This window comes from Podospora pseudocomata, assembly GCF_035222375.1.
Source record: "Podospora pseudocomata strain CBS 415.72m chromosome 2 map unlocalized CBS415.72m_2, whole genome shotgun sequence".
Classification (NCBI taxonomy): Eukaryota; Fungi; Ascomycota; class Sordariomycetes; order Sordariales; family Podosporaceae; genus Podospora; species Podospora pseudocomata.
The window spans coordinates 1407617-1433713 of record NW_026946365.1 but is presented as its reverse complement, the minus strand read 5'-3'; the positions used below and the strand labels follow the sequence as shown (position 1 = coordinate 1433713).

Genomic DNA, 26097 nt, shown 5'->3' with positions numbered 1-26097 from the left:
AGCTGTGGTTGTGTAAAGAAGATGGACGTGTCGCCTTCGAGGTTGATCCTTTAGTGTCGAAGAAGGTCCTGTGATGGGACAATCCAGGATGAAATCGTTGATGTGTAAATTCGACAAATACAACAAGAATCTACGGAACTGCAAGACTAAGATGTGAGATGAGGGACTTGCTTTAACTTGAGAGCACTTTACTGCTGGAATGATTGCCAGTATTGCGGTCGTAGTAATGGGATCAACTTGCACAAGTAAACAACCACCAAGTCAACATCCTCCTCAACCACGGTGTATATACCCCTCCCCGCAACCGTCTTCCAACAACCGCCTACGCAACAAATCTAGTGACTGGAATGGTCAGATTAGCTCAATGGTGTAAGTCGTCGGCGGCCCGGATCAGGCAACGAACCAATGCCCCTTGAAAACAAGGCTCCGTGGACACCTGAGTTCGCCTCCTCAGCGCGGCCCTGTCTTTCGAGATGGTCTGCAAGGATATCGACCGACCTCCCCAAATCAACCAACAACAGCCCATCCCCCAATCGACGAAGTTAACCCTACGAGGGTTTCGTAGCCGGCCACCTCTAAGAGTTGGCCGGTGAGCTTTTGATCTTTTCAGTCCACTGGCTCTCTCCTATTTAGGAGAACCAATCCATCAAGGACAGCAAAGAGGGTGACAAAAGGACTATTTTTTCGACATCGCGGGCTTCGACTACCTACCCACCCTTCGACTTTCTTTCCTTTCATCACTTGCTTACTCGCACTTGACTTGCTGCCTTGAACTCCCTACTTTTCTCCGGCTTTTCGTCCTGCGACTTCCCAACCTTCGACGCCAAAGAAGCAGTCAGTGAACGGGAATTTAATTCAGTCACACAATCACACAGCAACGCACCATCAACAACACTCAAAGTAGACAGGGGAACAGACTCAATTTTCTCTCTCTCTCTTCACCCTCCCCCCCCCTCTTAAAAAAAACGAGCGACCAGCCCTCCCCGCCTATCCTATCCTCATAGTATCCAGAAAAACTCCCACGAGGCCGACCAACGATAGCGTAAAAAGCATTGTCGTCATCTAGCAACACCTCGGTCATTCGACACGCCGTCCAAGCGATGGCGTAAAAGCACTTTCGCCGGCGAAGAAAACTCTTCTTCGTAATAGTCCCGAATAACTTCATAATTTTCTTCGTCAATATTGCAGCGCGTATCTTCAACACAGATGGGGTATCATAAAAGCCAAACCAGCCCGGCCCAACCCAAACACCAAGACCAAAAACAGAAAAAAAAAAGAGACAGAAACAGATCCCTCCGACGTTGGCAATCTTCGTCTGAGAAGGAGATAGCGTACAGAGCATTGTCTTCTTCTCTGACTTGGACTGCCGTGTCGAGGGCTCCCTTTCTGGGCTTACCCAACCTTCGAGAAACGATAGCGTAAAAAGCATTTTCGTTTCCGATGGTGTGGGGAAGCTGTTCTACCTTCTTGGGAAGAATAGAAGCTGTTGATGACCAGAGGGGTCATATGTGAAAGCATTCCGAAAAGTTGTCGTAAAAGAGTGTGGTGAAGTAGATGTTGTCTTCGTCTTCATAAAACTCAGCGATGACAACAGAACCGCGAGCTCATCTCGTCCCCAGATTTTGCCGATCAAATTATTTGATCAAGCGGCTGAAACCGCGCTGGTGCACCTCACGACGAGCAGCGCCATCCAAAATCTCCTCTCCAGAGTCGTTGCCGTCACTACCAACAATCTTGTTGCTGGGCTCATTGCCAAAGACCTTGAGCAGAGCAATCATGACGAAGCTGCTAGCGATACTCATGCAGAGAATACCAATCATGACAAAGTTGCTATTGCGGTAGCGGTACCGTCCTGGGGCCGCGTCCTCGGGCCAGCCAGTGTACAAGGCGTATGTCGTGACAATGCTTCCAAGGTTGCCCAGGCCAGATACCAAGGCGGAAGCAGTAGCAACACCAACTTCACGGTGACGCTTCTGGAAGATCTCGTTGGTCCAGGCCATGCAAATGGGAACCGTGGGACCGAGGCCAAATCCGATGAGCAACAAACCGCCGTATCTGCCCCATTGGTTGTCTAAAGCAAAGGTGACAGTGAGCAGCCCGGCGATCTGAACACAAACGGCTGCCGAGAAGAAAAGGGGCCGGTACTTGTGGAACCGATCAGAAATAGGGGTGACGAGGAGAATAGCGATCAAGTCCATCTGTGCCTGTGTTAGTACCACGTTTCTCAATCTCGTCTCTTAAAAAAAAAAAAAAAAAAAAAAAGAAAAGAAAGAAACCTACAATCCAAATAGGCGCAAACAACAAGCTAACCTGCACCCCCGTAAAGTTCGAGTTGATCGAAGCAATAATCACGCTCCCGTACAACTGCGTCCCAATACCCACCCCAACAACCCCAAAGTACATCAACACCAACGGCCACAACCGCCAGTCCAACAACACAAACCACAGATCCTTCAACGTCCACGGCCTGGCGTGATACACCCTCCTCAAATCATGATAATGCACCATCGCATCCTCCCCCGTCAGCGCCTCCGGACTCGGCGGCAACCACTTCACCCACCAACTCTTCTCCCTCACCTCCCCCGGAGCCAAAGGCCGGTCAGGCAACCACCACAGCAACCCAACCCCCAAAACCACCCCCAACAACCCATAAATCAAAAACATCCACCTAAAACCCACCAACCCCCCCAACCCATCCATCTGCTGGAACCCCGCCGACACCAACCCAACCACCGCGGCAGAAACCTGCGCAGCGGTGAAATACATCCCGATCCTCTTGCCCGTTCTGCTCGGAGGGTAGAACAAGGTGAGATAATACGCCATACCAGGCCACATGCCCGCAATCACCACACCCAGCAGAAACCTCAACAGCTTGAGAGACCAGGCGTCGTTCACAGCTGTGAAGCACGTCCCGATGATACCGACAGCAATGACAATACGCGCCATCCAGACCCGAGGGGAGAGACGGCTCATGATGAGATTGGAGGGGAGGTCAAACAGCACGTAGGAGACATAAAAGAGTGCCAGGGCGGTGGAGACGTCTTTGGGGGTGAGCCCGAGGACCGAGACGAGGTCATGCTTGACGGAGGCGTTCATTGTTTGGGCTATGCCGATGTTGGAGCGGATGGCGGAGTTGAGGAAGTAGAGGACCCAGAAGGCGGGGATGATGCGGAGGTCGAGTTTGCTGGGGAAGAAGGAGGTCAGCGAGGAGAGGTAGCGATGGGCAGAAGGGGAAGACGTACCGGTACACCTGCTCTACCCGCTCAATGGGGTAGTCTTGGATGGGTTCTTGAGCAGGAGAGGCGATGTTGATGTGACCTGTGCCGCCCAAACCAGCCTTGAGGTCGGCGGGGGGAGAAGGCGGGTTTGGATCGTGGGATGTCATGGGTGGTTGGGTTGAGCAGATGGTGATGGTGGGGGTTGGAGGGGTTTGATGGGGGTGGTGTTGGTGGTGTTGGTGGTGGTGGTGGTGGTGGTGGTGGTGGTGGTATTGAATGTCTTTGTCGTTTCCTGTGACGATATCAGGACGACAAGAGTCAAAAGGAGAAATATTGGACAAGAGACGAAAACAAAAGAGTCAGAAGGGAATCAGAAAAAAAAAGTCGAGATGGTCCCGAACTTATGGGTGCAGGTGTGCGTGATAAAAAAAGCGGGCCGACATCCCAAGAAGCCGGGGCCGAGAATAACCCTGACAACCTTTTTCGACTTGTTGAGTCCAATCACTCCACGTCGTCTCCGAAGCCACAGCGAACTAGAGTCTGGACCATCAGAGGAAAATCCACAGTTCCAGGGCTTTGGACCACATCAGGCTTGTTCCAGGCCAAAAGTTTCCCATCACACCCGCGGAAGTTGCCATTCGGTTATGTAAGTCAAGCCGCAGGAAAATCCAACCAAAGACTCAGCGAGTGGGAGAGGTGGGAGTGTGGGGGGTTGCTCTTCAGCCTCTGGACGGGGAAGTGACAGCCGAATATCATTTTCCATGGTGTGAGGGCCGCAGCTGGCCGCGGATTGGCTTTGTCTGGGCATAATATCATTCTTGAGCGAGGAGGTGGTGACACGACAGCTTCAGCTTTCGGGCACATATATATATCTTTGACTATCTCCCAGCTTCACGCAAACGCTCAATTTCATGAGAATCACAAAGCATGTGAAACCCCGGTCTTGCTTCAAACCTCAAGTCTTCTCTGTCCCATCTCATTCCATTCTACGGCACTTCCCCTAAACCATATCCCCATAAGCACTCAACGCAACCTGACCCCCCAAATGCGCAAACAACACATTCTCCCCCTCTCGTATCTCCCCCCCCTTCACCATCCCAACCAAACCCGCCAAACTCTTCCCCTCATAAACAGGATCAGTGATAAACCCCTCCAGCCCGGCCCCAAGCTTGATCGCCTCCACCGTCTTCCCGTCCGGAACACCATAAACCCCCCCATGAAACCTCTCATCCAGTGTCACATCCCCCTCGTTGATATCCCCCTCCTCCAGCCCCAGTTTCACCCCCGTCTGCCTCGCTATCCGCAACACCTGCTCAAACGTCTCCTTAGGCCTAGCACTCGCATCAATTCCAACCACCCTCCTCTTTCTCCCTCCCCCTTTCAACTCCTGATGCTTAACCCCCGCAATCACCCCCGCCAGTGTACTCCCAGTCACAGCACAAACCACCAACGTCCCAAACCACACCCCCATCTCCCTTTCCTGCTGTTCCAGCTCCCAAACCCACCTCGCAAAACCTAAACCCCCCAAGGGGTGGTCAGACGCCCCCGCCGGGATGTAGTACACCCTCCTTCCCTCCCCCTCCAGCCTCCTCCTCAATTTTTTCAGGCTCTCCTTGTGCCCAATCCCAAAATTCTCTGTTTTTATCACGTGGACATCTGCGCCCATCAGACGGGACAGTTGTATATTCCCGACTTTTTCATACGACGCATCTTCCCATCCGGGGACCCAGTCTTCTTGGATGAGGGAGACGTTCAAGCCGAGGGAGGCGGCGGCGGCGGTGACTTGGCGGGTGTGGTTGGATTGGATGCCGCCGATGGAGATGAGGGTGTCGCAGCCTTGGGAGAGTGCTTCGGGGAGGAGGTACTCCAGTTTGCGGGTCTTGTTCCCGCCAAAGGCGAGAGCAGAGTTGAGGTCTTCGCGTTTGGCGTAGATGTTTACTTTGCCCCCGAGATGGGAGGAGAGGCGGGGGAGGGGGTGGATTGGGGAGGGGCCGAGGGTGAGGGGGGTTCGGGGGACTTGGAGGAGGAAAGAAAAAAAAAACCGAGTTAATGGGGGTGAACAGACGAATGGGTGAGCGTTGTGGGGGAGTGGGAAGGAAATGTGATGAAGAAGTGAGAGTTTTACGTACTGGAAGCAAAGGGTTCAGGGAGCTTGACCACGTCCGCCATGTTGGATTGGTGTTTGGTTCTCTCACAACAAGTCCAGGTTAGTATCCAGGAGCATAATTTAGGCAGCGCAGAGGATAGACAATGTTCAGAAAGTCTTATGAAACTTCTACCATCGGATGTTTGTACAAGATATACAATCGGAGAATATCATCACTCCTATCTAACCTTCCCCGCATCTCACCACATCTTCAGTACCACAAGCGGGGAAGACACAAGTACCTAACTAACACCATATCCTCACGGCCAATCCCAAAGCCTCAACCCCATGATATGATCCGATCCTACATGACTGCCAACCATGGTAGACATGACAACCAAGCCAAACCCGCAGACTACCACGAACATAACCTGCCGTAAGCCTGCCATCGTGACCCTCCCCTTCCCCCAAAAAAAAGCTCTTACACCACCGACTCCCCAGCACAATCTCACCTAGCCTTACTCATCAACCCACTCTGACGTGTATCAACCCTTCTCGAAGTCTTGGCCAGCCAATCCCCGGGATCGGGCCGGTATCGAAACGACCACATCCGTCCGTTCCCCCGTCTCCGTAAGCCGGCCGATGACTTTTTGTCAGCATCCTAAACAGTCATTCTTACCCCGTGGGGGAGGCTACAGCAGTGCATGCACGAGACAAAAGGTTTGGCCCGAGATACAACATTTCATTCGTTGTCTGCTCGGTGGGACTGCCTGACATGTACAGCCTTGAGCTTTAGACATACATACCTATAGTGGGCAAAACAACCACCACCGGTTGCGCAATAGGTCTAGTCATCTCCTCGACATCTATTTTAGGTCGACATCTTTCTGGAAAGATTTGAACGCCTCGCGCCTTATTGTAAGGCGTCATGCTTACCTTGCCACGGGTGTGAATAGATGAACATGAGCCTCATGATAAGGCAACGCGAGCTGTATACCTGACTTTGGCGTTTCATCAGGTTAGAATAGTTAAAGGACAGTGACTCCCCGCAGTAAGGCAAATTATCCTGTATTTCGTGTCACCTTCGGCCCTATAAGAATCGTCTTGGTGTGATGTTGGGCAACCGGGGAATATTCCGTGGTTCCACAGGTCGGGTGTTTTCAACCTTCCAACCTCTCTGCACAGTATCCGCAGTGAGAGCTTCGCCTTGATGAAGGGGGGCTGGGAACCTGACTGATGGACCGCTTGCCTAGAGAACTCAACAGCTCCTATAGACGACGTACTGCAGACGACAACAGCAACGACGGATGACACTGCAGAGCACGGAGAGGGTTACCTAGCGTGATAGTGGTGTGCTGTACAAATTGGTGTGCACTGTGACGACTGGTATGACGATTGTAGAACTGTTTACTCAGTCCCACCTTGACCAGGCAGACGTGGGTAAGGTAAGGTAAGACTGACCCCGAGGCGACCAGGCCCACGATGGGCCCGGGGAAGCATGCGCCTTGCAGGATAAGACTTGTTTCGTTCACCTACCTTCCGTTCTCTCGCTCAGCATGCGGACTGTGCGGTGTGAAGGCAACCAGTCCGAAACCTTCCATCACCAACCCCCTCGAGCTCTCCAAAACTGCCGGTGTGTGACGATGGTTGGGTAGGGCTGAGTCACTCGGCGCCAAAAGTCGACGCCGATTTTCCTCGAAATGGCATTACTGTGACCGGCAGTGCACCCAATATTGAACCGAGTCTGAAGCGGCATACCGGAGCGTCGAGTTGGACGTTGTGATAAGCATATCCAACACCGTCGTTGGGCGTGGTGAGGCTCCAAGTTGGCACCAACGAGCCCCACAGCACTCATCGTAAATGGTTGGAAATGTCACATATCGAGGATATCATGGCTGTGCTGTTTTCCAGAAGGATCTCAGAATGCCATAAGCACCAACACATGGCCTAAGGATTCTTCGGTAACCAGTTGGAATTCGCGTCGCTCTGAAACGAGGCCCTCGGTGACTGAGACTGTCCGGGATCTCCGCGAGCTTCACAGCCCAAATTCTGAATTCACACTTCCGATGCCATGCCATGCGTGGAAGTTGGGCTCACAAGTCGTGTGACAGGTGCCTGAGAGGCCTGACGCAATCCATAGTCTTGACACTCCATGTTGGGGACACCCAGGATGGTGACCAGGTGAAGCTGAACTGATGTTCAATAATTCACAGCTGGGAAATTGCGGGAGGCCGTCCTTGAACAATGAAAACGGTGGTGCTTTTGCTCAACTGTGCGGCATCTCGAAATGTGAGGACGAGGACATCTTTGTTTCGTCTTATCAGTCGCCCTGCTGTAGACTGCCTTGGCTGCCTGGCCTCTGATCCAGCCGCATATCGCTCCGAAGTCACAACCGGTATCCGGAAGAGGCTGACGAGGATTTGGAGCACTGCCGGCCAGTCAAAGTTGCCCCATCTCGAGCTTGCAGCGCGAGGGCCCAGTGCCTGGAGAGCAAGCGGATGATCGCCACCGGTTCCTAGTCGGAAGCCATCTTTTGCAGCCGTGGACAAGTAGAGCAAGGCTGCAGCCGCCAGTCACCCAGTCCATGTAAACTAGAACAGGGACCTTTGAAGGTGCGTTGATGTGCGAGTGACTCATGGGTGGCCATGGCTGCCTCATGTTGAGTGACCAGGGTGGCATTAGTTTGAAGTTGAGAACTTGCGTCGACAAGAGGGTGTCAAAAAATACTAATAGGGTGGCATCTCCTCTTCCCGCATGGCTGTGAAGGTCGGTATTTCCAAAGATTCAAATTGTAAAGGCGCAGTCTTGAATTTGCATTTCCATCTGGACCTTGTTAAATCCTGAGAGAGAGCATCTCAGAGCTGTTTGATCCGCCAGAGGTCAACCGACGTCGAGGCGTAGGCGGCCTCTTTGGGCCTACGATTAGATCACGTGCTGATTACTGCACAAGAGTACGTACCCTTCCGCCGGCACTTGGTTGTCCCGGCTGCTCCGCTTTGAAACCGACCCAAGTGGCCCCGCTGGTGCAAGGGACAGGCTGTGCCTTTTGCCAAGCATTATTCTGCCTGAGCTCGACTGGGCTTCGACGAATTTTCTCCTGACATCTCAGGCCTCAATCCATTAACACATCGCTTTCCTTCTTGATCAGGAACACCCCGCGACGACAACATCCCACCTCTCTTTACCACCAAGACCGAGGCGATATCTTTATTACGCGTCGAGCCCCAATACGTGTGGACCGATAACCCCGCCTCCGTTGCACGCCACATCACTGCCGCACACCACCTCACCTCTCACTTTTGCTCAGGTCCAAACAAAGTCGTTGAAGCTGTAGCTTCATATCAGTTACTTATCTGCTCGAGAGCGGCCATCCTTACCTAGACATCGAACGACTTTTATCTTTTTACCTGTTCGACTCTTGCTCCCACCGTTTATCTTACCACCTTTGCCTTTCGAACTCGCCCATATTCAAGATGAGCGTGGTATATGAGGCCCGCAACTTCATGCATGAGAGCGACTATCCGCCCATGGATGAGCACCACCACGAGCACCACGAGCACCACGATGCTGCTGCTGCTGCCGAAGTCGACCGCTTCACTGAGACTCACGATGCTGTGGTGAACGAGCTCGCTCACGTCGCCAGTTTTGCTGAGCAAGCCGCTCCCTTTGTTGATGCCAAGAACTTCGTCGACGTGACGGTCTCGACTGAGGAGACCCCCAGCCTCGACCTGGCTCCTCAAGCTCCTGCCCCCACCCTGGCCGTGAAGGAAGACTCGCCTGTTGCGACTTCTCCTCAGCGAAGCAAGGCCATCCCAAAACCACATCGGGAGGAGACAAAGAACCACGAGGGCAAGTTCATCTGCACATATCCGTCATGTGGTGAAGAGACCAGAACCTTCAGCCGCAAATGCGAGTGGAAGTAAGTGACTTTTTTTTTTTCTTTTTTTTTTTTTGTATCGCCAAAACCAGTAACTTTCTCCTCCACCTCGATCAAACACTGACCAACACCCCTTGCAGCAAGCACATGGACAAGCATGACCGGCCATATAAATGTCTGGCTCCAGGATGTGAGAAGCTGCCAGGCTTCACTTATTCGGGTGGTCTATTGCGCCATGAGCGCGAAGTCCACCAGAAGCATGGCGGCCCCAAGAACTCGTTCAACTGTCCACATCAAAACTGCAAGCGTGCCACCGGCAAAGGCTTCTCTCGTCAGGAAAATCTCAACGAGCACCTCCGGCGTGTGCATACGCAGAATGGAGGGTCGCCAGAAGGAGATGCAGATGATGCTGCCAGCGATCACGTCTCAACAGCGCTCGTTTTAGGTCCAGTCAAGCGCAAACGTGACGACCAGAACGATGAGACGGAACGTCTTCGGGAAGAGGTCAAGAGGCTGCGGCAGGAGAAGGAGGAGCTGCAGAAGCAGGTCCAGATGCAGAACCAGCAGACAGCCGACTTTCTGGCACGGATCCACCAACTCGAAGCTGAGCGGGCGGTGGCGGCAGCGGTCCCGATGGAAGCGAGTTCCCTTGTTGCAGCCACGTCACAACTGATTTAGGGAACAGAAGACGACAATATAGCTTATCTCGATCCTCGCATCTCCACGCCCGGCTACCCTGATCTGGACGATTATCAATACGGCAACCAAATCGACGGCGACGAGCATTATCTGTATTCTGCTTAGACGAGGGAACAGCACATACATTATTCTTTTGTGTTTCGCCTTTTTTTTTTTTTTTTTTTTTTCACGGCTCTATTTTTATCAAGGAGCTTGGCTGTTCGCGTTTGGCCTGGGCATTTTTACCGGTTACGATTCCCATCTCTTTGTGGTCACGGACAGGTCGACCATCAACGAGAACGCATTGCATATGGAGGAGTTTGGTCTTTTTTTAATCCATCTTTATTTTTCTTGTTTCTTTTTTTCGTTTACTCTTTTTGCTATTTCTTTTTAATGTAACGATATGGCTTGAGCGACATCGCATTTCCTGCTGGGTCTATACAATGTTCCTTTTAGGGCGTCTGGGTTTGGTTGGGTGGCAGTGATAGGCAAGAAACGGTCACAAGACTGGAAACTTTTACACGGGGTTTTACATGGGGTTAAACGGAGAGAACTGGCGTTTTTTCAGATGGACCTATGGTCATGGGCTGTTTTTCTGTACTGCACTTCAAACCCTGCTTTGTTCTTATTGTTCACTGTATGGAAGAGGAAAAGGATGTAGTAGTGTATTCTGTCGGTTGAAAGAGGCGGAGTTGTTGGTGGTGATTGCTCTTTGGCCACAAGCGTGGACGACGCTAGATGGAACACGATAATCACTGGTAGATAGCCTCATGTACAAACACGATGTGAGAATACTTTTGTCAAGATATGCACGTATCAGGTTGCTGGTTATTTTTATTTCATGTAGGGTGGCTTTTAAAAATGACGGGGTCATCCACATCATCGGGTTGACGTACGCCCCTGTTCTTGGGCAGAAGATGCGTGAATGGTGATCCCTGCTGCCTGCCTGCAGCGCGTGCCGTTCCAGGGGCACGGGAACTGCAGATCTTTTTTGGAAGGGGGGAACTAGAGATGTAGATATGCCTGAGGCATGAAGGGGTTGGTGGCTAAGGCTAGGTAGATAGGTAGGTAGGTAGGTAGGTAGGTATGTTGAAGACTTGTGCTGATGACTGCAACTGACTGACGGATGGCCTGTGACTCTGACGGGCTGATAAATCTTTTCTTGTGAGTGTCTTTCCAACAGGCAGAAGAGCCATGTGTGTATTGGATCAGATGACATTGCCACTTCTAGGCTGGCTGGTGAGTTTTTTTTTTTTTTTTTTTACACATTTTGGAGAATAGAGCGAGAAAGAAGTGTAAAATTAGCATGGCCGTTTTTGGTCGTGTTGTCAGTTCAAGAAGATGGGATCTTACAATCTACGACAGCCTTGTCGGGATGTACCTATCCGTCGTTCGGGGGCGAAATCGAACTCGGCCCGGGAACCAAGCGTGAAGAGGAGGGTCCACCCGGCCAGGTTTGTCGGGCCCCACAAAGGTAGGTAAGAAGTTGGAAAAACGCGGGGTAGGAAATAACATTCTTATCGGGAGCTATTCTTATCGTTACCCGTAGCGCCGAGGTAGTTTGTTCATTGACGACGACCCGACCGTTCGTTCGTTCATCCCATGCAGGATGAGGAACTCACATAAACCATAAACCCGCCAAAGCTTATTATTAGTACATCCCTTTCTCATTCAATCGAGAGTTGTTACACGCGTCTTCCCCTGTCTTACATCCCCTTTTATTTTTCTTATTTTTTTACACCCTCCCACCCCATCTCATAATCCCTACGATATCCAGTTCACGTGAGACAACAACCTCGAAGATGTCCAACAACTCCGGGAACCAGAACACGTCCGGCTTGCCGCCCTGCCCCTTCATCTCAGTCACCACCCGCCCCATCACCGGCCTCCAAGTCGACATCTACGGCCTGGCCGAGCTCTCTCCCTCTGTGCACCACGTCTCCATCCTCTGGCTTCACCACCAGCGCACAAGGAATAAGGAGTCGATGAGGGATATCGCCTCTCGTTGTATCGCTGCTTGGAACAGTTTTTCTCATCATCAGAATACGCATTCCCCCCATAATACACCCCAAACGGAGAGGAGGGGGTTGATAGCCATTGCGTATGACCAGAGGAATCACGGGACGAGGTTGGTGGATGACAGGGTGAATGGGAGCTGGAGGGAGGGGAACGAGAATCATGCGGTGGATATGTTTGGTGGGATAAGGGGGATGGTGGTGGATCAGGGGTTGTTGATTGACGTGGTGGAGGGGTGCTTGTGGCCGAGGGGGGAGAAGAGGGTGGATCAGCATCTGGGGTTGGGGGTTAGTTTGGGGGGGCATAGTGTTTGGGAGCTGATGTTTGCGGATAGGAGGGTGAGGGCGGGGGTTTGTGTGATTGGGTGTCCGGATTTTATGAGTATGTTTCCCCTCATCCATTCTGCGATTCTGAGAGGTATGCTGACAAGGGATGTGTGTGCAGACTTGATGAGCGATCGGGCGAGGTTGTCAAAGCTGAGTACGTACTCTGCTCAGGATGACGGGGCGAGTTTTCTGGGGAGTAGGGATTTCCCTCCGAGCTTGATCAAGGCTTGCAATCAGTACGACCCCAAAGCTATCCTCTTCGGCCCGCATCCTGTCCCCGACCAGCCGCAGCAGACGAGGCAGGAGCTCATCCGGCAAACCATCCTTTATGAACGCCTCCAAGGAAAGAAGCTACTTGTCTGCTCGGGCGGAGTGGACAAGTTGGTACCACCCAGGTGTTCAGAACCCTTCATGAACTGGCTCAAATCCGCGGCAGTGAACCCTCCGTCCCCATCGTTCGATAAGGAACAGCGATTCTGGGTTGATGATAGGATTTACCCTGGGGTGGGCCACGAGTTCAGCAGCGAGATGGTCAAGGATGCGGTGCAGTTTATTGTCGGGGCGGTGATGGGAGCGGGAGAGGACAGGTACAACCCCGAGACGAGGGAGGAGCAGAGGAGTGGCAGGGAAGGTTTTGTGCCTAGCCCAAATATTTGAATTTTTTTTGTATTCACGTAGCCCAGGGGCGGATGCAGCCTTTGTAGTCGAGCAATGTTTGAGAGCCGTCTTTTGAAGTCCTGATTTGTCCTTCCAGTCCTGCCTTTGTGGCTTCGTTTTTATCAAGGAACAGGGCTTGGCTGACACCCCAGATGTTTCTCTTTTGCCTTTTGGTGAGGAGGTCAAGGCTGGCACCGTGGGGGTCTTGTTCCCATTGACCGAGGGTGAGCTGGTTGCTGGCTTGGTCTTCGGCTTTGAGGCTGGGGGGGTTGATGCCGAGGAAGGTTACCCGGTCTAGAGGGAATCCAACAGCTGCGCAGTGGCCGTCGACAAGACGAGTGCGCTTGAACTCGTGGGAGACGACGGTGATGCGTTCCGGCCAGTGATTTGACGGGTGCTGCCGCCAGTAGAGGATCAAAGAGAACAAGATGTTGAAATAGGAATCGAGGGCTCGTTCCTCCAGCAGCACACGGGATCCCACGAGGGTCGGGGGGAAGTAGTTGTTGTCGAGGGCGAGGTTGCAGTAGGATTTTGCCTCGGAGAGGTGCGTTTCTGGGCGGGTTGCAGCTCTGAGGGCGGTTTGTTAGCAAAACAAGTGCTTGGGAGCATGTGGTAAGATCGGTAAGTACCCAGAAAACACCAACACTGATCTCGGATCAGAATTCACAACATCCGCCCCGGCTTTGATATGCGCCATGAAAGTGGGCGTTTCCCCCTTTTTGTACGGTTCAATGAGCCATTCTGATTCGTCATGGCCGTTTTGCGGACCGCCGAGGTAGATGCCGTGGCCGCAGACTATGACAAGGTGATTGGGAGTTGTCATGACAGTGACGGTGGTGGGATGTTTTATCAACCAGTTTGAACACGAGCAGTTGACCGCCTTTTTGAATGGGTGTATTCAAGCGTTAAAATCATGTGATCTCGCTCAAGACCAGATGGCATTTTCACTAGAATCTTGAGACTTCTCACGCAAGAGCCTCAAGACACTGGACACGAGGTAGAGGCTCCCGGCTATTACTACTGGCCTTTCGCCTGCCATCTCGGATGCTTTGATTAAGGCGTCTTTTACGTTCTCTCCGGCGCTGTAGACCGATGACTGGTCGACACCATGTTGAGTGGCCAAGTCGAGGAGCTCCTTGGGATCGGCTGCTTTGACCCAGGGCATTCCGTCCACCGGTTCGAACCTGACAGCAACGACTTGATCACCAGGTTGGAGTAACAGACTGAGAATCCCGTTCATATCCTTGCCTTGCGTGGCGGCCAGCGCCCAGGTTATTGGATTTCCTGAAGAACGAAGGTGTCTTTGGACGTAGCCAGACAGTGCCTCAGCTGACTGGGTGTTGTGAGCGCCGTCTAAGAGCACGTCTTGCTGACGGCCGGTGATGTTTTCGAGACTCATCTTTTGGAGGCGACCAGGCCATTTGAGCTGCTTGATAGCGGGCAGAAGACTTGTTAACGGGGCATCATGCTCTGGGCAAGCCAGACGGAAGGCCAGATGAGCAGCTGCCAGGTTCTGGATTTGGTGTGGCTCAAAGGTCTCTCCTGACTTCGCAAGCTCTTCCGCAACAGCTGTCGCGTTGGGAAACTGCAATGATGCCCCTGTTTCCTTAGCATGCTGTTCTATTACCTGCAGAACTGACTGCTGGTTGCTGCCATCCACCACACAGGGTACGCCCTGGCGGATAATTCCTGCTTTCTGAAGTGCAATCTCCTCAATGGTGTTTCCCAGGAAAGACTGGTGATCAAGACCAATCTTTGAAATAACGGTAACCGATTTCTGTTTGAGTGTATTCGTCGCATCTAGCCTGCCACCAAGACCAACTTCGACAACTCCGTATTCGACTTTTTGGCGGTTGAAGATCTCAAAGGCAGTCGCGGTCAGGAGCTCAAACTCGCTTGCGCCAATGTTCTCGCTCACATCCCTCTGCTTCACCTGCCTCTCAACTTCAAGAAACAAGGATTCCGACACGGGCTTGCCATTGATGGCAATGCAGTCCCACCGGTCGACCAAGTGAGGGGAGGTGAACCTGGCGCATGATATGCCTTTGGCGTTGAGCATGGCCGAGATGTAGGCGCATATGGAGCCTTTGCCGTTGGTGCCGGCCACATGGATGGCCTTCCACGTCTGGGGTGTGTGCTTGATGAGACGGCCAATGCGGGCCAACCCTAGATCAATCATGATGTTGTCGTCGTTGGTATGCTCGGATCGATATTGTGATACAAGGGAATGAATGTCAGGAGTGACTCATGGTGTTTATTGGCCCGCGGATGCTTTTGAGGTCTGCCAAGAACGGTGATTGGCGATGGGAACTGCTGGAGCCTGTCGATTTTAGCTTTTTGCTTGAGGGGGCGGGATGCGGGATCGGCGCAAGGAACCTTAAGGTATGGTTATTTGCATGGAATTAACTGATAGAAGCATTTCATCTGTGCAGTAAACAACAATTGTGGCTGGGGTTGGCTGAGTGTTATCCTTATAAAGAGGGGGCTAAGCCCAGGCTCTGTGCCAAGGCCCCATTCCCGTGCACCAGCAGTAGAAACAGCCCCACCCACAAAAAGGAATGACCCGCCCAACTTTGGACTTTGACGCAGCCCCCCCGAGCCGGTCGTAAAACTCCCTCCCTCTTGTTGTTCCGTTCGATTACCCGCGACGCCCAACATCGACATCGACATCGACACATTGGCGCATTATCCCCCGACATCGCGTTCCCATCGATTGACGAGGCGCATCATCACGGCCACTTTGAAAATTAGCCACCCGTTGCCGTCCTTACCTTTTTCGCCTCGATTTTGACCGGAGCGCCTTACGCGACGCCATCAAAGCTCAGAGAATCAGAAGAAGATGGGTCTCCGGTAGGTTTGCCCCTGAAGCCAGCCCTCCCTGTCCGTACCTGGGACAACGGCATATCCATCCCACTTCCGGGTTTGCCATCGCGCAAGCCCACCAGCACCCTCTTCAAGACACTCCCGTATCGCGGGCGCAATTCTTTTTTGCTTTGCAAAGCAATGAGCTAATCCTGCATCTTCACCAATCAGATTGTACCAAGCGCCGGTCGAGTCGGACATCCAATCCAAGCCTGCCGCTGAAAAAAGTTCGGCAGAAGCGCGCTCGACCATTCGCCGGCACCGTCTTGTCCGGGGATACGACAGCACGCGCGACCACGCACGGGAACAGGTCCGCGAGCGCCGCCGCCGCGTTCTCGAGGATGCCATCTGGGAACCCCGCCGATCACCCACCCTGGAGCCGCCTCCCGTTCCTGCTGTTGCGCATATAGCAGCAGTTCCAGTTGCAGGGGGCAACCCCAACCGTCGCCGCCTTGTCAATGACACCCATTGGGATCCTGAGCAACCACGGCGCCGGTCACCCGCTCTAGAGCCACCCACCGATGCTGCTTCCAGATATGGCCGTCGTCGCGCCTACGTAGGGCTCGATGACCGAGTCATCACCATGTTTGGTGAGCGCTGGGCTCACCTGCACGCCGGCTCGAATCCGAGTCTAACACAAACCGATGACGACAATTCCCCCATCTTACCTCGGCCAACCGATTCGCAGTTAGCTGCACAGGATGCCTACAGCAACTTTCAACGCCGCGATCGTTACATGTCTCGTATGGAACCGCTTCCCATGGTGTCGAGCCTCCGGAGTACCCAGGCACCCAATCATCCGGTATGTGCTGTCGTGGTTGCCATAACAACCTGTTCATCGTTGCTGACTTTCTCATAGTCGCGGAGCTCCACTACATCCCCGGCGGGAGCTGCTCCTCCCTTCAGTAGACCAGCTTCGAACACACGGGGCGAATCGTACATTTTTGGTGATGAAACCTCAAATCCTTACACAGCCGGCCGTCGATGGGTTGAGTCCCGTCGGCAGGAACGGGCTCAGCGCAGCGGGTCAACCCTTCTTGTTCCCCCGGCTGTTGGCCATGGTGCGGCGGGCATTGATGGCCTCGGTGACCGTAGCAGAAGTCTTAGTCCCGATGGCGACAATGCATGGGAGACGCTGTTGACCACGATTGCTCCGGATCCGCAGCCCCCGAGCGTCGGCTCTTCCTTTGCTTCTGCTACAGCATCGGCGGCTGCGACACAGAGCACCGTTGCTGCCTCTTCCAGGACCTCTTTCACCAACCCCCAGACCGTCGAGGTGGAGCTCGCGTCAGGATGCGACAATTCCGACACAGACGAAGACGAGCTCGAGGATGATATTAGAAATTTTATCCTTCCCCGCGCTCGTAGCACCGGACGGTCATGGGCAGACGTTGCCGGGCGTAGCGGCAGCAGCAGCGACGACCCCTCGGTCTTTGGTGGAGTTGAGGTGATGCAGCGGCTCGTCCGCAGCCTTGCTCAACGTGAGGATATTCCAGACGACTGGTGGGCAGAGGTGGGACTGAGCAGGACTTTGTCCCGCGAGGCCTCGGCCAACTGAGCCACCAGGTGTATTTCTCGTAGCGGTTTATTGATTTTTTCATTTTTTTTATTTTTTTTTATTTTTCATTTTTTATTCTATTTTTTTTCATTCTCGGCAAAAGCGTTTCTGAATGTCATTGGCACATTTGATTTTACGGCGTTACTGGGCTTTGGTTTTAGGGATTACCCTTTGGTATCGGTCTGGCAGCTTGTCATGGAAAAAAGTGCATCCCATTTGCTTGTGGGTATTGCTGTTTACTCTTGGCTTTGAAGGAAATATATGGCTTATAATGATGCATCGACAGCTTTGTATTAGTTTTATTGTTTTGAAAGGATCACAGCGGTGGTTGGTTTCTCAGTCACATAGGGTTAACGGTGGATTGATGACTTGTATGATATTCTCTGTACATAGAGGTAGTTTTGGGCAACTGGCCCTTGAGAGTTGGAGGAGGCAGCAGCAGATGTGATGGATTATTGTTCCAGGGTTTACCATCGTGATTCCTTGTTTTGTTTTGTTTTGTTTCACGGTGTCATGCATGAGGTTTTCCCCGCCTTTTATGTGTGTGTGGTGCACTCTTTCTCAAACACGGCTCATGATGAATTCCTCTGGATGGATGGCACGGTGGGAAGGAGGGGGGGAGTCTGAGAGCTGTGATGGGATAGGGGGGAACATGTTCACAGACTTGGATTGTTGAGACTCTGAGCAACAAGAAGAGAAGAGGCGGCACGTATTCCTTGGTTAGATAGCATACCAGTATCACCTATTATTCAGAATCTTTTGGTTATAACATACATACATTAACTTTTCTCCCAGGTAGGTGTCATCCTTACAGTTCATAACCCCTGCCCCTGAGGTGAGGATGGAAAGTAGCGGCATTACCTACCACTTTACTCAGGCGCTAAACAAAAGTGGGTGACACGCCAATGTTGGCCCTGCTGCAGGCACGGTCCACTGGGGGGGGGACATGGGGCGCGCTGGCTGCAGCCCAGCCCTGCCTGGCCTGGATCTCGACCTCCGATTTCCTGTTTCTTTGGTTGAAACTCTGGAGAGAGAGAGAGAAAGAGAGAGAGAGGAGATACCTAGTTTAAGTACCCCGCGATTTTGCGATCTGGGTTTTCAGTATTGTCTGGGTTGCATTCTTGAAACTTGGGGCTGTTTTTTATTACCTGAGGGGAGGGGATTGCATGAATCTTTCTTCTTTCTTCTTCTTCTTCTTCCTCTTTTTAGTACTGGCCTTGGAGCCTGACAGGGAACGCTTGTTGCGTCTGCGTCGTCCGATATCCGACACCAAACTACCTGAGCGGGCAGGGAAGGTGGTGGGATAATTTCTCTTTGATTCACTACAACGAACGAACGAACGAACGACGACGACGACGACGACGACGACGGGGAATTCACGACGAACGAGCGAACGAAGAAACGAATTGATTTAGGTAGCCCCGCTGCTGACGACGGTGACTATTGGGAGCGATTGTTCACCTACTGCTTGCTTGCTCGGAGCCCCAACCCGCAAAACCGAGGCTCCAACAACCTCAAGGATAGCTCTGTTTGCTGCGTCTTTTCCCCGCCAGATTCGAGAGAAATACGGACGAATTGCGAGGACGTATCTACCCCTCCAACAAAATCCATTTGTTTCGGTCCCATCACCCAGTATCGATACCCCGCGGAGGATTGAGGGCGCGGGGATATGACCATCAGGGTACCGACACCCTTCTCTTACCTCTTACCGCCGGTTCCTGCTGCTGCTGCTGCTGCTGGAGGAGGAATACCACACGACGACAACTACTACAATTGAAGGAAAGGGCACAAGGAGGGTTTGGGAGAGTGACAGCACCAGCCAGGCATGGCACCACCACCACCACCGCCGCCGCCGATAGGAACCTCTGGTTCGGACCGGGCGGCGGCGGCATATCATCAAGGCGGTGGGAATGGGGGGAAGCTACAGCAACAGCAACAACAGCAGGCGGTGGTGGGCAGCAGCAAGACACCGGGGACGCCGAGGAGGGAGCAGAGTTATCGGTTGGAGAAGCCGGTGCAGGATCCGGGGTTGAAGGATTATGTAGGTTTTCTATTTTTCTTTTTTGTCTCACTGACCCCCCCTTCCAGAGGACGTTTTTTTTTTCTTTTTTTTTTCTTTAGGTCTACCCTTCCTATCAGATTGGATCGATCACTTTATAGACTAGAATTTCCCGATACCCGAAAGCCATGCTGCCTCTTTTCTTTTTCGTGTTGTGGGGGAGGGGAGGGGAGGGGAGGGAAGGGGAGGGGAGGGGAATGTATGGAGGGGGTGTGCAGTATACCGTCCGCCATACATACCCCGTGCAGGATACGCATGTGTGTGGCTTGGCAGGATTGGGATTGGGTTTTTTTTCTTCTTTGTTTTGGGGCTGATACATCACACTTTTGCATACACACACCCCGCACCGGACTGTTTTCACTGGGTTATGAGACATAAGCTGACCAAAATTCTATGTAGCGACTAGGAGACTGCATCGGAAAGGGAGCTTTCGGATCTGTCTACAAGGCCTTTAATTGGGGGACCGGGGAGGCGGTGGCTGTTAAGCAGATCAAGCTGGTGGATGTGCCGAAGAGTGAGCTGCGTATGGTTGAGGTAGGTTTGGCTGAGAAGATACCGGACCGAGAGGGGTGGTGGTGGGACAAGACTGGGGGAATGCCGGGGCTTTGCTAATGGGTTATTGATCTGCAGGTTGAAATCGATTTGTTGAAGAATCTTAATGTGAGTTGTGATGCATGGGTAGGGGTTAGGGGTAAGGGGGAAAAGGCTGACAAGGGTGGTACAGCATCCGAATATCGTCAAGTATGTCGGGTTTGTCAAGACGGCCGAGTGCTTGAATATCATCCTTGAGTGAGTTTTTTGTTTGTTACGGAGGGAATGGGGAGACGGCTGACTCGTATTTTAGGTACTGCGAAAATGGATCACTGCATTCGATTTGCAAGGCGTACGGAAAGTTTCCCGAGAACTTGGTGGGAGTGTACATGGCTCAGGTCCTACAGGGCTTGCAGTATCTGCACGACCAGGGTGTGATTCACAGGGACATCAAGGGGGCGAATATACTGACGACCAAGGATGGGACGGTCAAGCTGGCCGACTTTGGCGTTTCGACGAGCCAGTTCATGACGGGGAACGACAAGGAGGCTCAGGTGGTGGGGACCCCGTACTGGATGGCGCCAGAGATTATTCAGCTGTCGGGTGCGACGTCGGCGAGCGATATCTGGAGCGTCGGGTGTACGGTTATTGAGCTGCTGCAGGGGAAGCCGCCGTATCATAACTTGGCGGCTATGCCGGCGCTGTTTGCCATTGTTAATGATGATCACCCTCCTTTGCCTGAGGGGGTGTCTCCGGTAAGTTTTTCTTTGGGGTAGGACGGGTTTCGGGGGAGGGCTAATGATTTGGGTGGAATAGGTTGCGAGGGACTTTCTTATGGCTTGTTTTCAGAAAGATCCGAATCTGAGGGTTACGGCGAAGAAGCTGATGAAGCACCCGTGGATTATTGGGTGCAGGAGGACGGACGCTCCGGTGTCGAGACCACCTGCCAACTTCAACCAGGCGGTTGAGGAGGTTAAGCAGTGGAATAAGGCTCTCAGGTCTTCGGAGCACAACATGAGAGTCTCGATTGGGTCTGATCAGAGCAACGGCCCGATCAGCCAGCGGCCGAACCTGGCTACGAATATCAGGGGCCCCTTGACGCTGGTGACGAAGCAGAGACCTACTCCCGATGCGTTCAGATCACCAGAGGTACCCGACGACGACAACTGGGACAACGACTTTGCGTCTGCTATCTCGCCCACGGCTCTTCACCTCCCGCATATCAAGGGGCAGGATAACTTTGGGGGGTTGTTGTCCAGCGACCGGCTCAAGGCGTTTGCTTCTATTGACAGCCACCAGGACTCGGAAAACTGGGATGATAACTTTGAGGGGGAGCTGCTGACGATCAAAGGGCCAAAGCACTGGTCTGAAAGCTTTGATGCGCAGGAGCAGACGATACGGCCGCTGCCGAAGAAGAGCAGTGACCGGTTGAGTGAGAAGCATCGGAGGCAGAGGAGCAGGGATAGCAGGGTGTCAAAGTCACCGACGAAACAGCAGTTGTTGGGGAACAACGGCAAGTTTGAGCTACCGCCGAGGCCAGATTTGCTGTATCGGGAGCAGTCGGGGGACAATGATTATTCCGATTTGTTTGCGGATAACGAGGGGGTTTTTGACAGGAGATTGGGGGTTGTCAAGGTATGTTTTTTCTATTGTGCTGAGGAGAATGACCATGTTTACTGTGGACATTGAGGAGATAAGATCAATAAATAGAGACTAACTATTAATGATTTTTATAGGAAGCTCCACAGCTGTTCCACCCCTCGGATCTCACCAGTCCTCCACCGAGATCGGCCACTCAACACCAGCAATCTCCCTTGGGGGCTAGCATAAGGAGACCTAACTCCTCGAGACCGCCAGCAACGACGGGGTCGTCGTTACAGCCGCCTGAACCGCCTGTTCGAAGGACGAGATCACAAGTGGAGATTACAAAGTTCGCCGAGGACGAGCAGGACGAGGATTTCTCGGATATATTTGGCGTTGTCCCGGGGACTGATAACGCGACGTCTTTCTTGAAGAACGAGGCGACGGCTGAAGAAAGTGATAGGGGGAGTGAAGATGGTCAGCAGCAGCAGCAGCAGCTGGTGCTGAGTAAGCTGTCGAATAGCAGCTGGCTTGGGGACGACGACGGGGACGAGGACGATCCGTTTGCCATGATGGAGGAGCCGGGGTGGATGGACGAGATGGATTTGGCGGCGAATATTGCGAGAGATCGACATGCTAGGATGGCGGAGAAGGTGGAGAGTTTGGTGAAGAGTTTGTCCAAGATGAGGCAGGTGGAAGATGAGGAGGTGTTGGGGGAGCTGGCCGAGGATTTGCTGGCGTATTTGTGGGAGGGGGGGGAGGAGGTGAAGGGGCTGATCATGGGGGCGCATGGGCTGCTGCCGATATTGGAGATTTTGGAGGGGTGTGGGGTTAAGAGTCGGGGGGGCATGGTGTTGGGGTTGTTGAGGATTGTTAATGCGGTGAGTTTTGTGAATTGGGTGTCGTGGGAAGGGGACTAACAAAGGGGTAGATTATCCTTGATGATGTGGAGTTGCAAGAGAACTTGTGCTTCGTCGGTGGGATACCGATCGTCACCAAGTTTGCCGCCAGACAATACTCGAATGAGATTCGGCTCGAGGCTGCGGCGTTTGTGAGGCAGATGTATCAGACTTCTACCCTGACATTGCAAATGTTTGTCAGCGCGGGCGGGTTGAATGTCTTGGTGGAGTTTCTGGACGAGGACTATGAGACGAGTCAGGATCTGGTGCTGATTGGGGTGAATGGCATATGGAATGTGTTTGAGCTGCAGGGGCCGACGCCGAAGAATGATTTCTGCCGGATTTTCAGCAGGAGCAAGATTTTGGATCCGCTGGCAGCGATATTGCACAAGGTGCTGGACGAGGAGCGGGGGGATGAGCTGAGCGAGTTGGTGGAGGGGAGGATTGTGGGGATTTTTTATCTGTTTTCCCAGGCGGAGGCGTATGTGAAGGAGGTTGTGGCTGAGAGGCAGGTTTTGAAGAGTAAGTTCCCCCCCCCTCCCATCCTTTTTTTTTTTTTTTTTTTTTTTTTTTTTATTTTTTTTTTTTTTTTTTTTTTTTTACGGAGAAAAGGGTTGCTAATGATCTGAAAAGCGGTCCTCAAGGATCTGAGACGGATGACACCAGCACATCAGATCACGATGCTCAAGTTCATCAAGAACATGTCGCAGTGCTCTGCGGTTTTGGATGCACTTCACTCGGCCGATGCGATTGATTTCTTGATTGATGTGCTGAGTCTCTCGATGAAGAAGGGACAGAAGCACTTCCGCGAGATCTCGAACCAAGTCCTCAACACCATGTTCAATCTTTGTCGACTAAGCAAAGAACGCCAAGAATATGCCGCCAGCAATGGGATTATTCCGCTACTCCTCAAAATCATGAAGACGGACCGCCCACCAAAGGAGTTTGTCCTGCCTATTCTCTGCGATATGGCACATTCCGGCAGCAAGGGGAGGAGGTATCTCTGGCAGAATCACGGATTGGAGTTTTACGTTACCCTGCTAGCTGATCAGTACTGGCAAGTCACGGCGCTGGATGCGATCCATGTCTGGCTGCAGGAGGAGACGGCCAAGGTGGAGAGCCACTTGATGGATGGTATGTTTATGACGGCTATTGTGAGCTGTTTTAACCCTGCCAGGGCGAATGCTTTTGATCCGAACCTTTTGGAGCCGTTGCTCAAAGTCTTGAGGCTGAGTCCTGCCGTGGCGGCGAGTCTGGCCAAGGCGGAGATGTACGCCGGGATTGCCCAGAAGCTGGGGCATAAGAAGGCGGTGGTGAGGCTGAATCTGCTGAGGCTGGTGAGGAATATTATGGATGGGTGCGAGGCGCATAATTTGAGTATGTCGTCCAACAGCTCGTCCAACACGGGGAAGCAGTTGAGAGCGTTGTTTGATGATATTCAGGGGTTGGCGGATAAGGACCCGGCGGTGCTGGTTAGGAATTTGGCTGGGGAGCTGGTGAGGGCTCACTTTGGCAATGACCTGCAGCATGAGGCGCTGGCGTTGAGTGGGTTGGGGTTGGGGAACAGTGTTCAGGGGTCGATGGGGGGGTCGGTAGGAGGAGCGGGGGTGGGTGCGGGGAGGAGCAGGAGTGGGCCGAGGAGGAATACCAGTTATACGCCGCCTGGGGGCTTGCACTTGAGCGGTAGTGGTGGTGGGCCGCATACACCGACGGGGCATCGGGCTAGCCAGTCGAGCTCGAGTGCGGCGGCTTACATCGAGGTTGCGAATAGTACGCCGAAGAGGACGGTGGTGGGGTTGGCGCAGGATAGGGAGGCGGCGTTGTTTCGGCCGAGGAGTAGAGAAGGGGCCGTGGCGGCGACGAGCATACCTAGGAGGGTGAGCCAAGATGCCACGGCGGCCGGGTTGGCGATGAGTCCGTCTTCTGGGTCGGGGGTGAAGAGTCGGTTGCCGAGGACGAGCCATTCGCATTTTACACGGCCGAGCTTGTCGACTGCGGCGTCGATGCCTATTACCGCTATGAGGGCAGAGAGGAGTGATTCTTCTCTTAGCAGTCGGGAGCACGTCATGGGCCGGTTACGATCTGGATCGTCGATCTCCATCACGGGAGCGTCGCAGTACTCTGCCAGCCCGACAAGCTCTAGCTTTTTATCAGCAACGGGTTTCAATCTTGTGAACCCGAGCAGTTCCAACAGACCGAGCAGTAGCTCTGCCGCGTTTGGGCACCAAGCCAGAAGGGATAGTCACTCCCAGAGCCGGAGTTATTTTAGCCAGAGTGCCCGGCAAGACAGCAGCAGCAGTGAGAGGTTCAGCCAGTCTGCGAGGCAGGACGGTGCTGATAGGTTAGGGGAGAGGCTGGAAAGGATAGAGAGGGAGCGGGATGCCAGTGGGGGGAGCGGATCGACTAGTTTGTCTACTGGGAGCAGCGGGACGACAGCTACGACGGCCACGTCTGGACAGAGCGGGAATAAAGTCAGGAGGGCGAGGGCGCCGAGTTCGATTTCGAGGATGGAGTCGGTTTCGGATGTGAACCTGCCGGCTGGGGGACGGGATGGGGGGGACAATAAGGGGAGGTGGCCTTAGAAAGGTGACTCGCCGATGAAGAAGAGGGTGTATCATGAGGTGGTGGATGATGGGGGGGCTGGGGGGAGCGGGTTGAGTCCGTCGCCTGCTAAGACTGCTGGTGGTGGTGGTGGTTGTGCAGGTGGAAGAAGTCAACAGCAGCTGTTGCAGCAGAGGCTGCATCACCAGCAGTATCTGTTGCATCAGAGGCAGAGGGGGAGGATCCCGGATCCTAGGACGCCCGGGGTTGGTGTTGGTGGGAGTGGTGGGAGTGGTGGGAGTGATGGGAGTATGCTGCCGCCGGCACCACCCCCGTCACCTGTTACGCCTGATACGGGGTCTGTGGTGGAGGGGGGAGGGGCCAGCACGGTTATTATCCATCGGACGGGTGCTGCTCCTGGTGATGGGGAGGAGGGGATGGAGACGGTGGTGGTTCATAGTCCTGTTGCTGCTGCTGCTGCTGCTGCGGCTGTTGCTCCTGCTCCTGCTCCGGTCCCAACTCCTGTAACGGCACCAACTCCTGCTATTAGGCCCGCGCATGTTTCTCTGGAGCCAGCTACTCCCTCCCGACCTACCAGTCCTACTCGACCCACCATTCCTGCTCCTATCCCAGCAACCCCTAGCCCAGCTACTCCCGCCACGCCAGCCAGCGCGGGAAGGTATACGTCACGAATCAGCGCCATGCTGAGTAGTAGTCCACAAAGGGAACACCGACAGGGAGTCTTGGGCCTGTTGCAGCTACAAGAGCGACCCAGGAGGGGGATGCGGGTTGCCGGATTGAAGGCGGTGTCTAAAGCTAGGGAGAACATCCTGCCTGCTATGAATGAGTAAAGGGGAAGGATAACGGTGGTGGGGCACAATATGGGAAGGGGCGGGAGAGGGTTAAAACCCCAAAAAAATTAGGAAACTAGGGAAAGGCGTAGAGAGATAGGATAAGGTTTTTTTTTTCTTTTTCTTTTTTTTTGTTATTATAGGGTATATAAAGGGTTGTAATGAATAGGGTGTGGTTTGATGGTTCATGTTTTGTCTGGGTGATTGGGGTGTTTGGGGGTTGTATATAACTTGCTGCGGTGTGTGACATGTGGAAAAGGGTAGAAATATTGGATAGGTAGTGATTAAAAGGTGGTTTTGAGTGTTTTATCAAAACATGGATGGATGTATCTACCGGTGACGAGATTCATCTCTTGG

General features: G+C 53.1%; 8 protein-coding genes across 8 annotated transcripts; 4 read left to right on the top strand and 4 right to left on the bottom strand.

The window, feature by feature from the left end:
- Positions 1-976: 976 nt before the first annotated feature.
- QC762_203090 (uncharacterized protein) lies at positions 977-3821 on the bottom strand. Its single transcript, XM_062887197.1, has 3 exons — positions 3243-3821; positions 2281-3184; positions 977-2198 (listed from the first exon to the last, which is right to left on the bottom strand). Exons 1-3 carry the CDS (start codon positions 3383-3385, stop codon positions 1635-1637), a joined length of 1611 nt encoding a protein of 536 aa, XP_062746990.1. The 5' UTR covers positions 3386-3821; the 3' UTR covers positions 977-1634.
- Positions 3822-3990: 169 nt separating this feature from the next.
- On the bottom strand, positions 3991-5755 carry QC762_203080 (uncharacterized protein). The gene is made up of 2 exons (XM_062887196.1): positions 5348-5755; positions 3991-5234 (listed from the first exon to the last, which is right to left on the bottom strand). Exons 1-2 carry the CDS (start codon positions 5385-5387, stop codon positions 4219-4221), a joined length of 1056 nt encoding a protein of 351 aa, XP_062746989.1. The 5' UTR covers positions 5388-5755; the 3' UTR covers positions 3991-4218.
- A 2553-nt stretch (positions 5756-8308) lies between these two features.
- QC762_203070 (uncharacterized protein) lies at positions 8309-10619 on the top strand. The gene is made up of 2 exons (XM_062887195.1): positions 8309-9223; positions 9322-10619. The coding sequence occupies exons 1-2, from the start codon at positions 8778-8780 to the stop codon at positions 9857-9859; spliced, it is 984 nt and encodes a 327-aa protein (XP_062746988.1). The 5' UTR covers positions 8309-8777; the 3' UTR covers positions 9860-10619.
- Positions 10620-11371: 752 nt separating this feature from the next.
- QC762_203060 (uncharacterized protein) lies at positions 11372-12858 on the top strand (the record flags this gene model as incomplete). The annotated part of the gene is made up of 2 exons (XM_062887194.1): positions 11372-12256; positions 12320-12858. The coding sequence occupies exons 1-2, from the start codon at positions 11662-11664 to the stop codon at positions 12856-12858; spliced, it is 1134 nt and encodes a 377-aa protein (XP_062746987.1). The 5' UTR covers positions 11372-11661.
- FOL3_2 (folylpolyglutamate synthase) lies at positions 11639-13681 on the bottom strand (the record flags this gene model as incomplete). Its single annotated transcript, XM_062887193.1, has 2 exons — positions 11639-13427; positions 13488-13681. The coding sequence occupies 2 exons, from the start codon at positions 13679-13681 to the stop codon at positions 12872-12874; spliced, it is 750 nt and encodes a 249-aa protein (XP_062746986.1). The 3' UTR covers positions 11639-12871.
- Positions 13682-13783: 102 nt separating this feature from the next.
- On the bottom strand, positions 13784-15037 carry FOL3_1 (folylpolyglutamate synthase; the record flags this gene model as incomplete). Its single annotated transcript, XM_062887192.1, has 1 exon — positions 13784-15037. One exon carries the CDS (start codon positions 15035-15037, stop codon positions 13784-13786), a length of 1254 nt encoding a protein of 417 aa, XP_062746985.1.
- Positions 15038-15388: 351 nt separating this feature from the next.
- Positions 15389-17278, top strand: QC762_203040 (uncharacterized protein; the record flags this gene model as incomplete). The annotated part of the gene is made up of 3 exons (XM_062887191.1): positions 15389-15708; positions 15892-16522; positions 16580-17278. The coding sequence occupies exons 1-3, from the start codon at positions 15698-15700 to the stop codon at positions 17276-17278; spliced, it is 1341 nt and encodes a 446-aa protein (XP_062746984.1). The 5' UTR covers positions 15389-15697.
- Positions 17279-18300: 1022 nt separating this feature from the next.
- CDC15 (Protein kinase of the Mitotic Exit Network) lies at positions 18301-25766 on the top strand. Its single transcript, XM_062887190.1, has 9 exons — positions 18301-19319; positions 19737-19871; positions 19968-19997; positions 20062-20126; positions 20182-20623; positions 20685-21503; positions 21605-22330; positions 22381-22870; positions 22982-25766. The coding sequence occupies exons 1-9, from the start codon at positions 19104-19106 to the stop codon at positions 24928-24930; spliced, it is 4872 nt and encodes a 1623-aa protein (XP_062746983.1). The 5' UTR covers positions 18301-19103; the 3' UTR covers positions 24931-25766.
- The last annotated feature ends 331 nt before the right edge of the window (positions 25767-26097 follow it).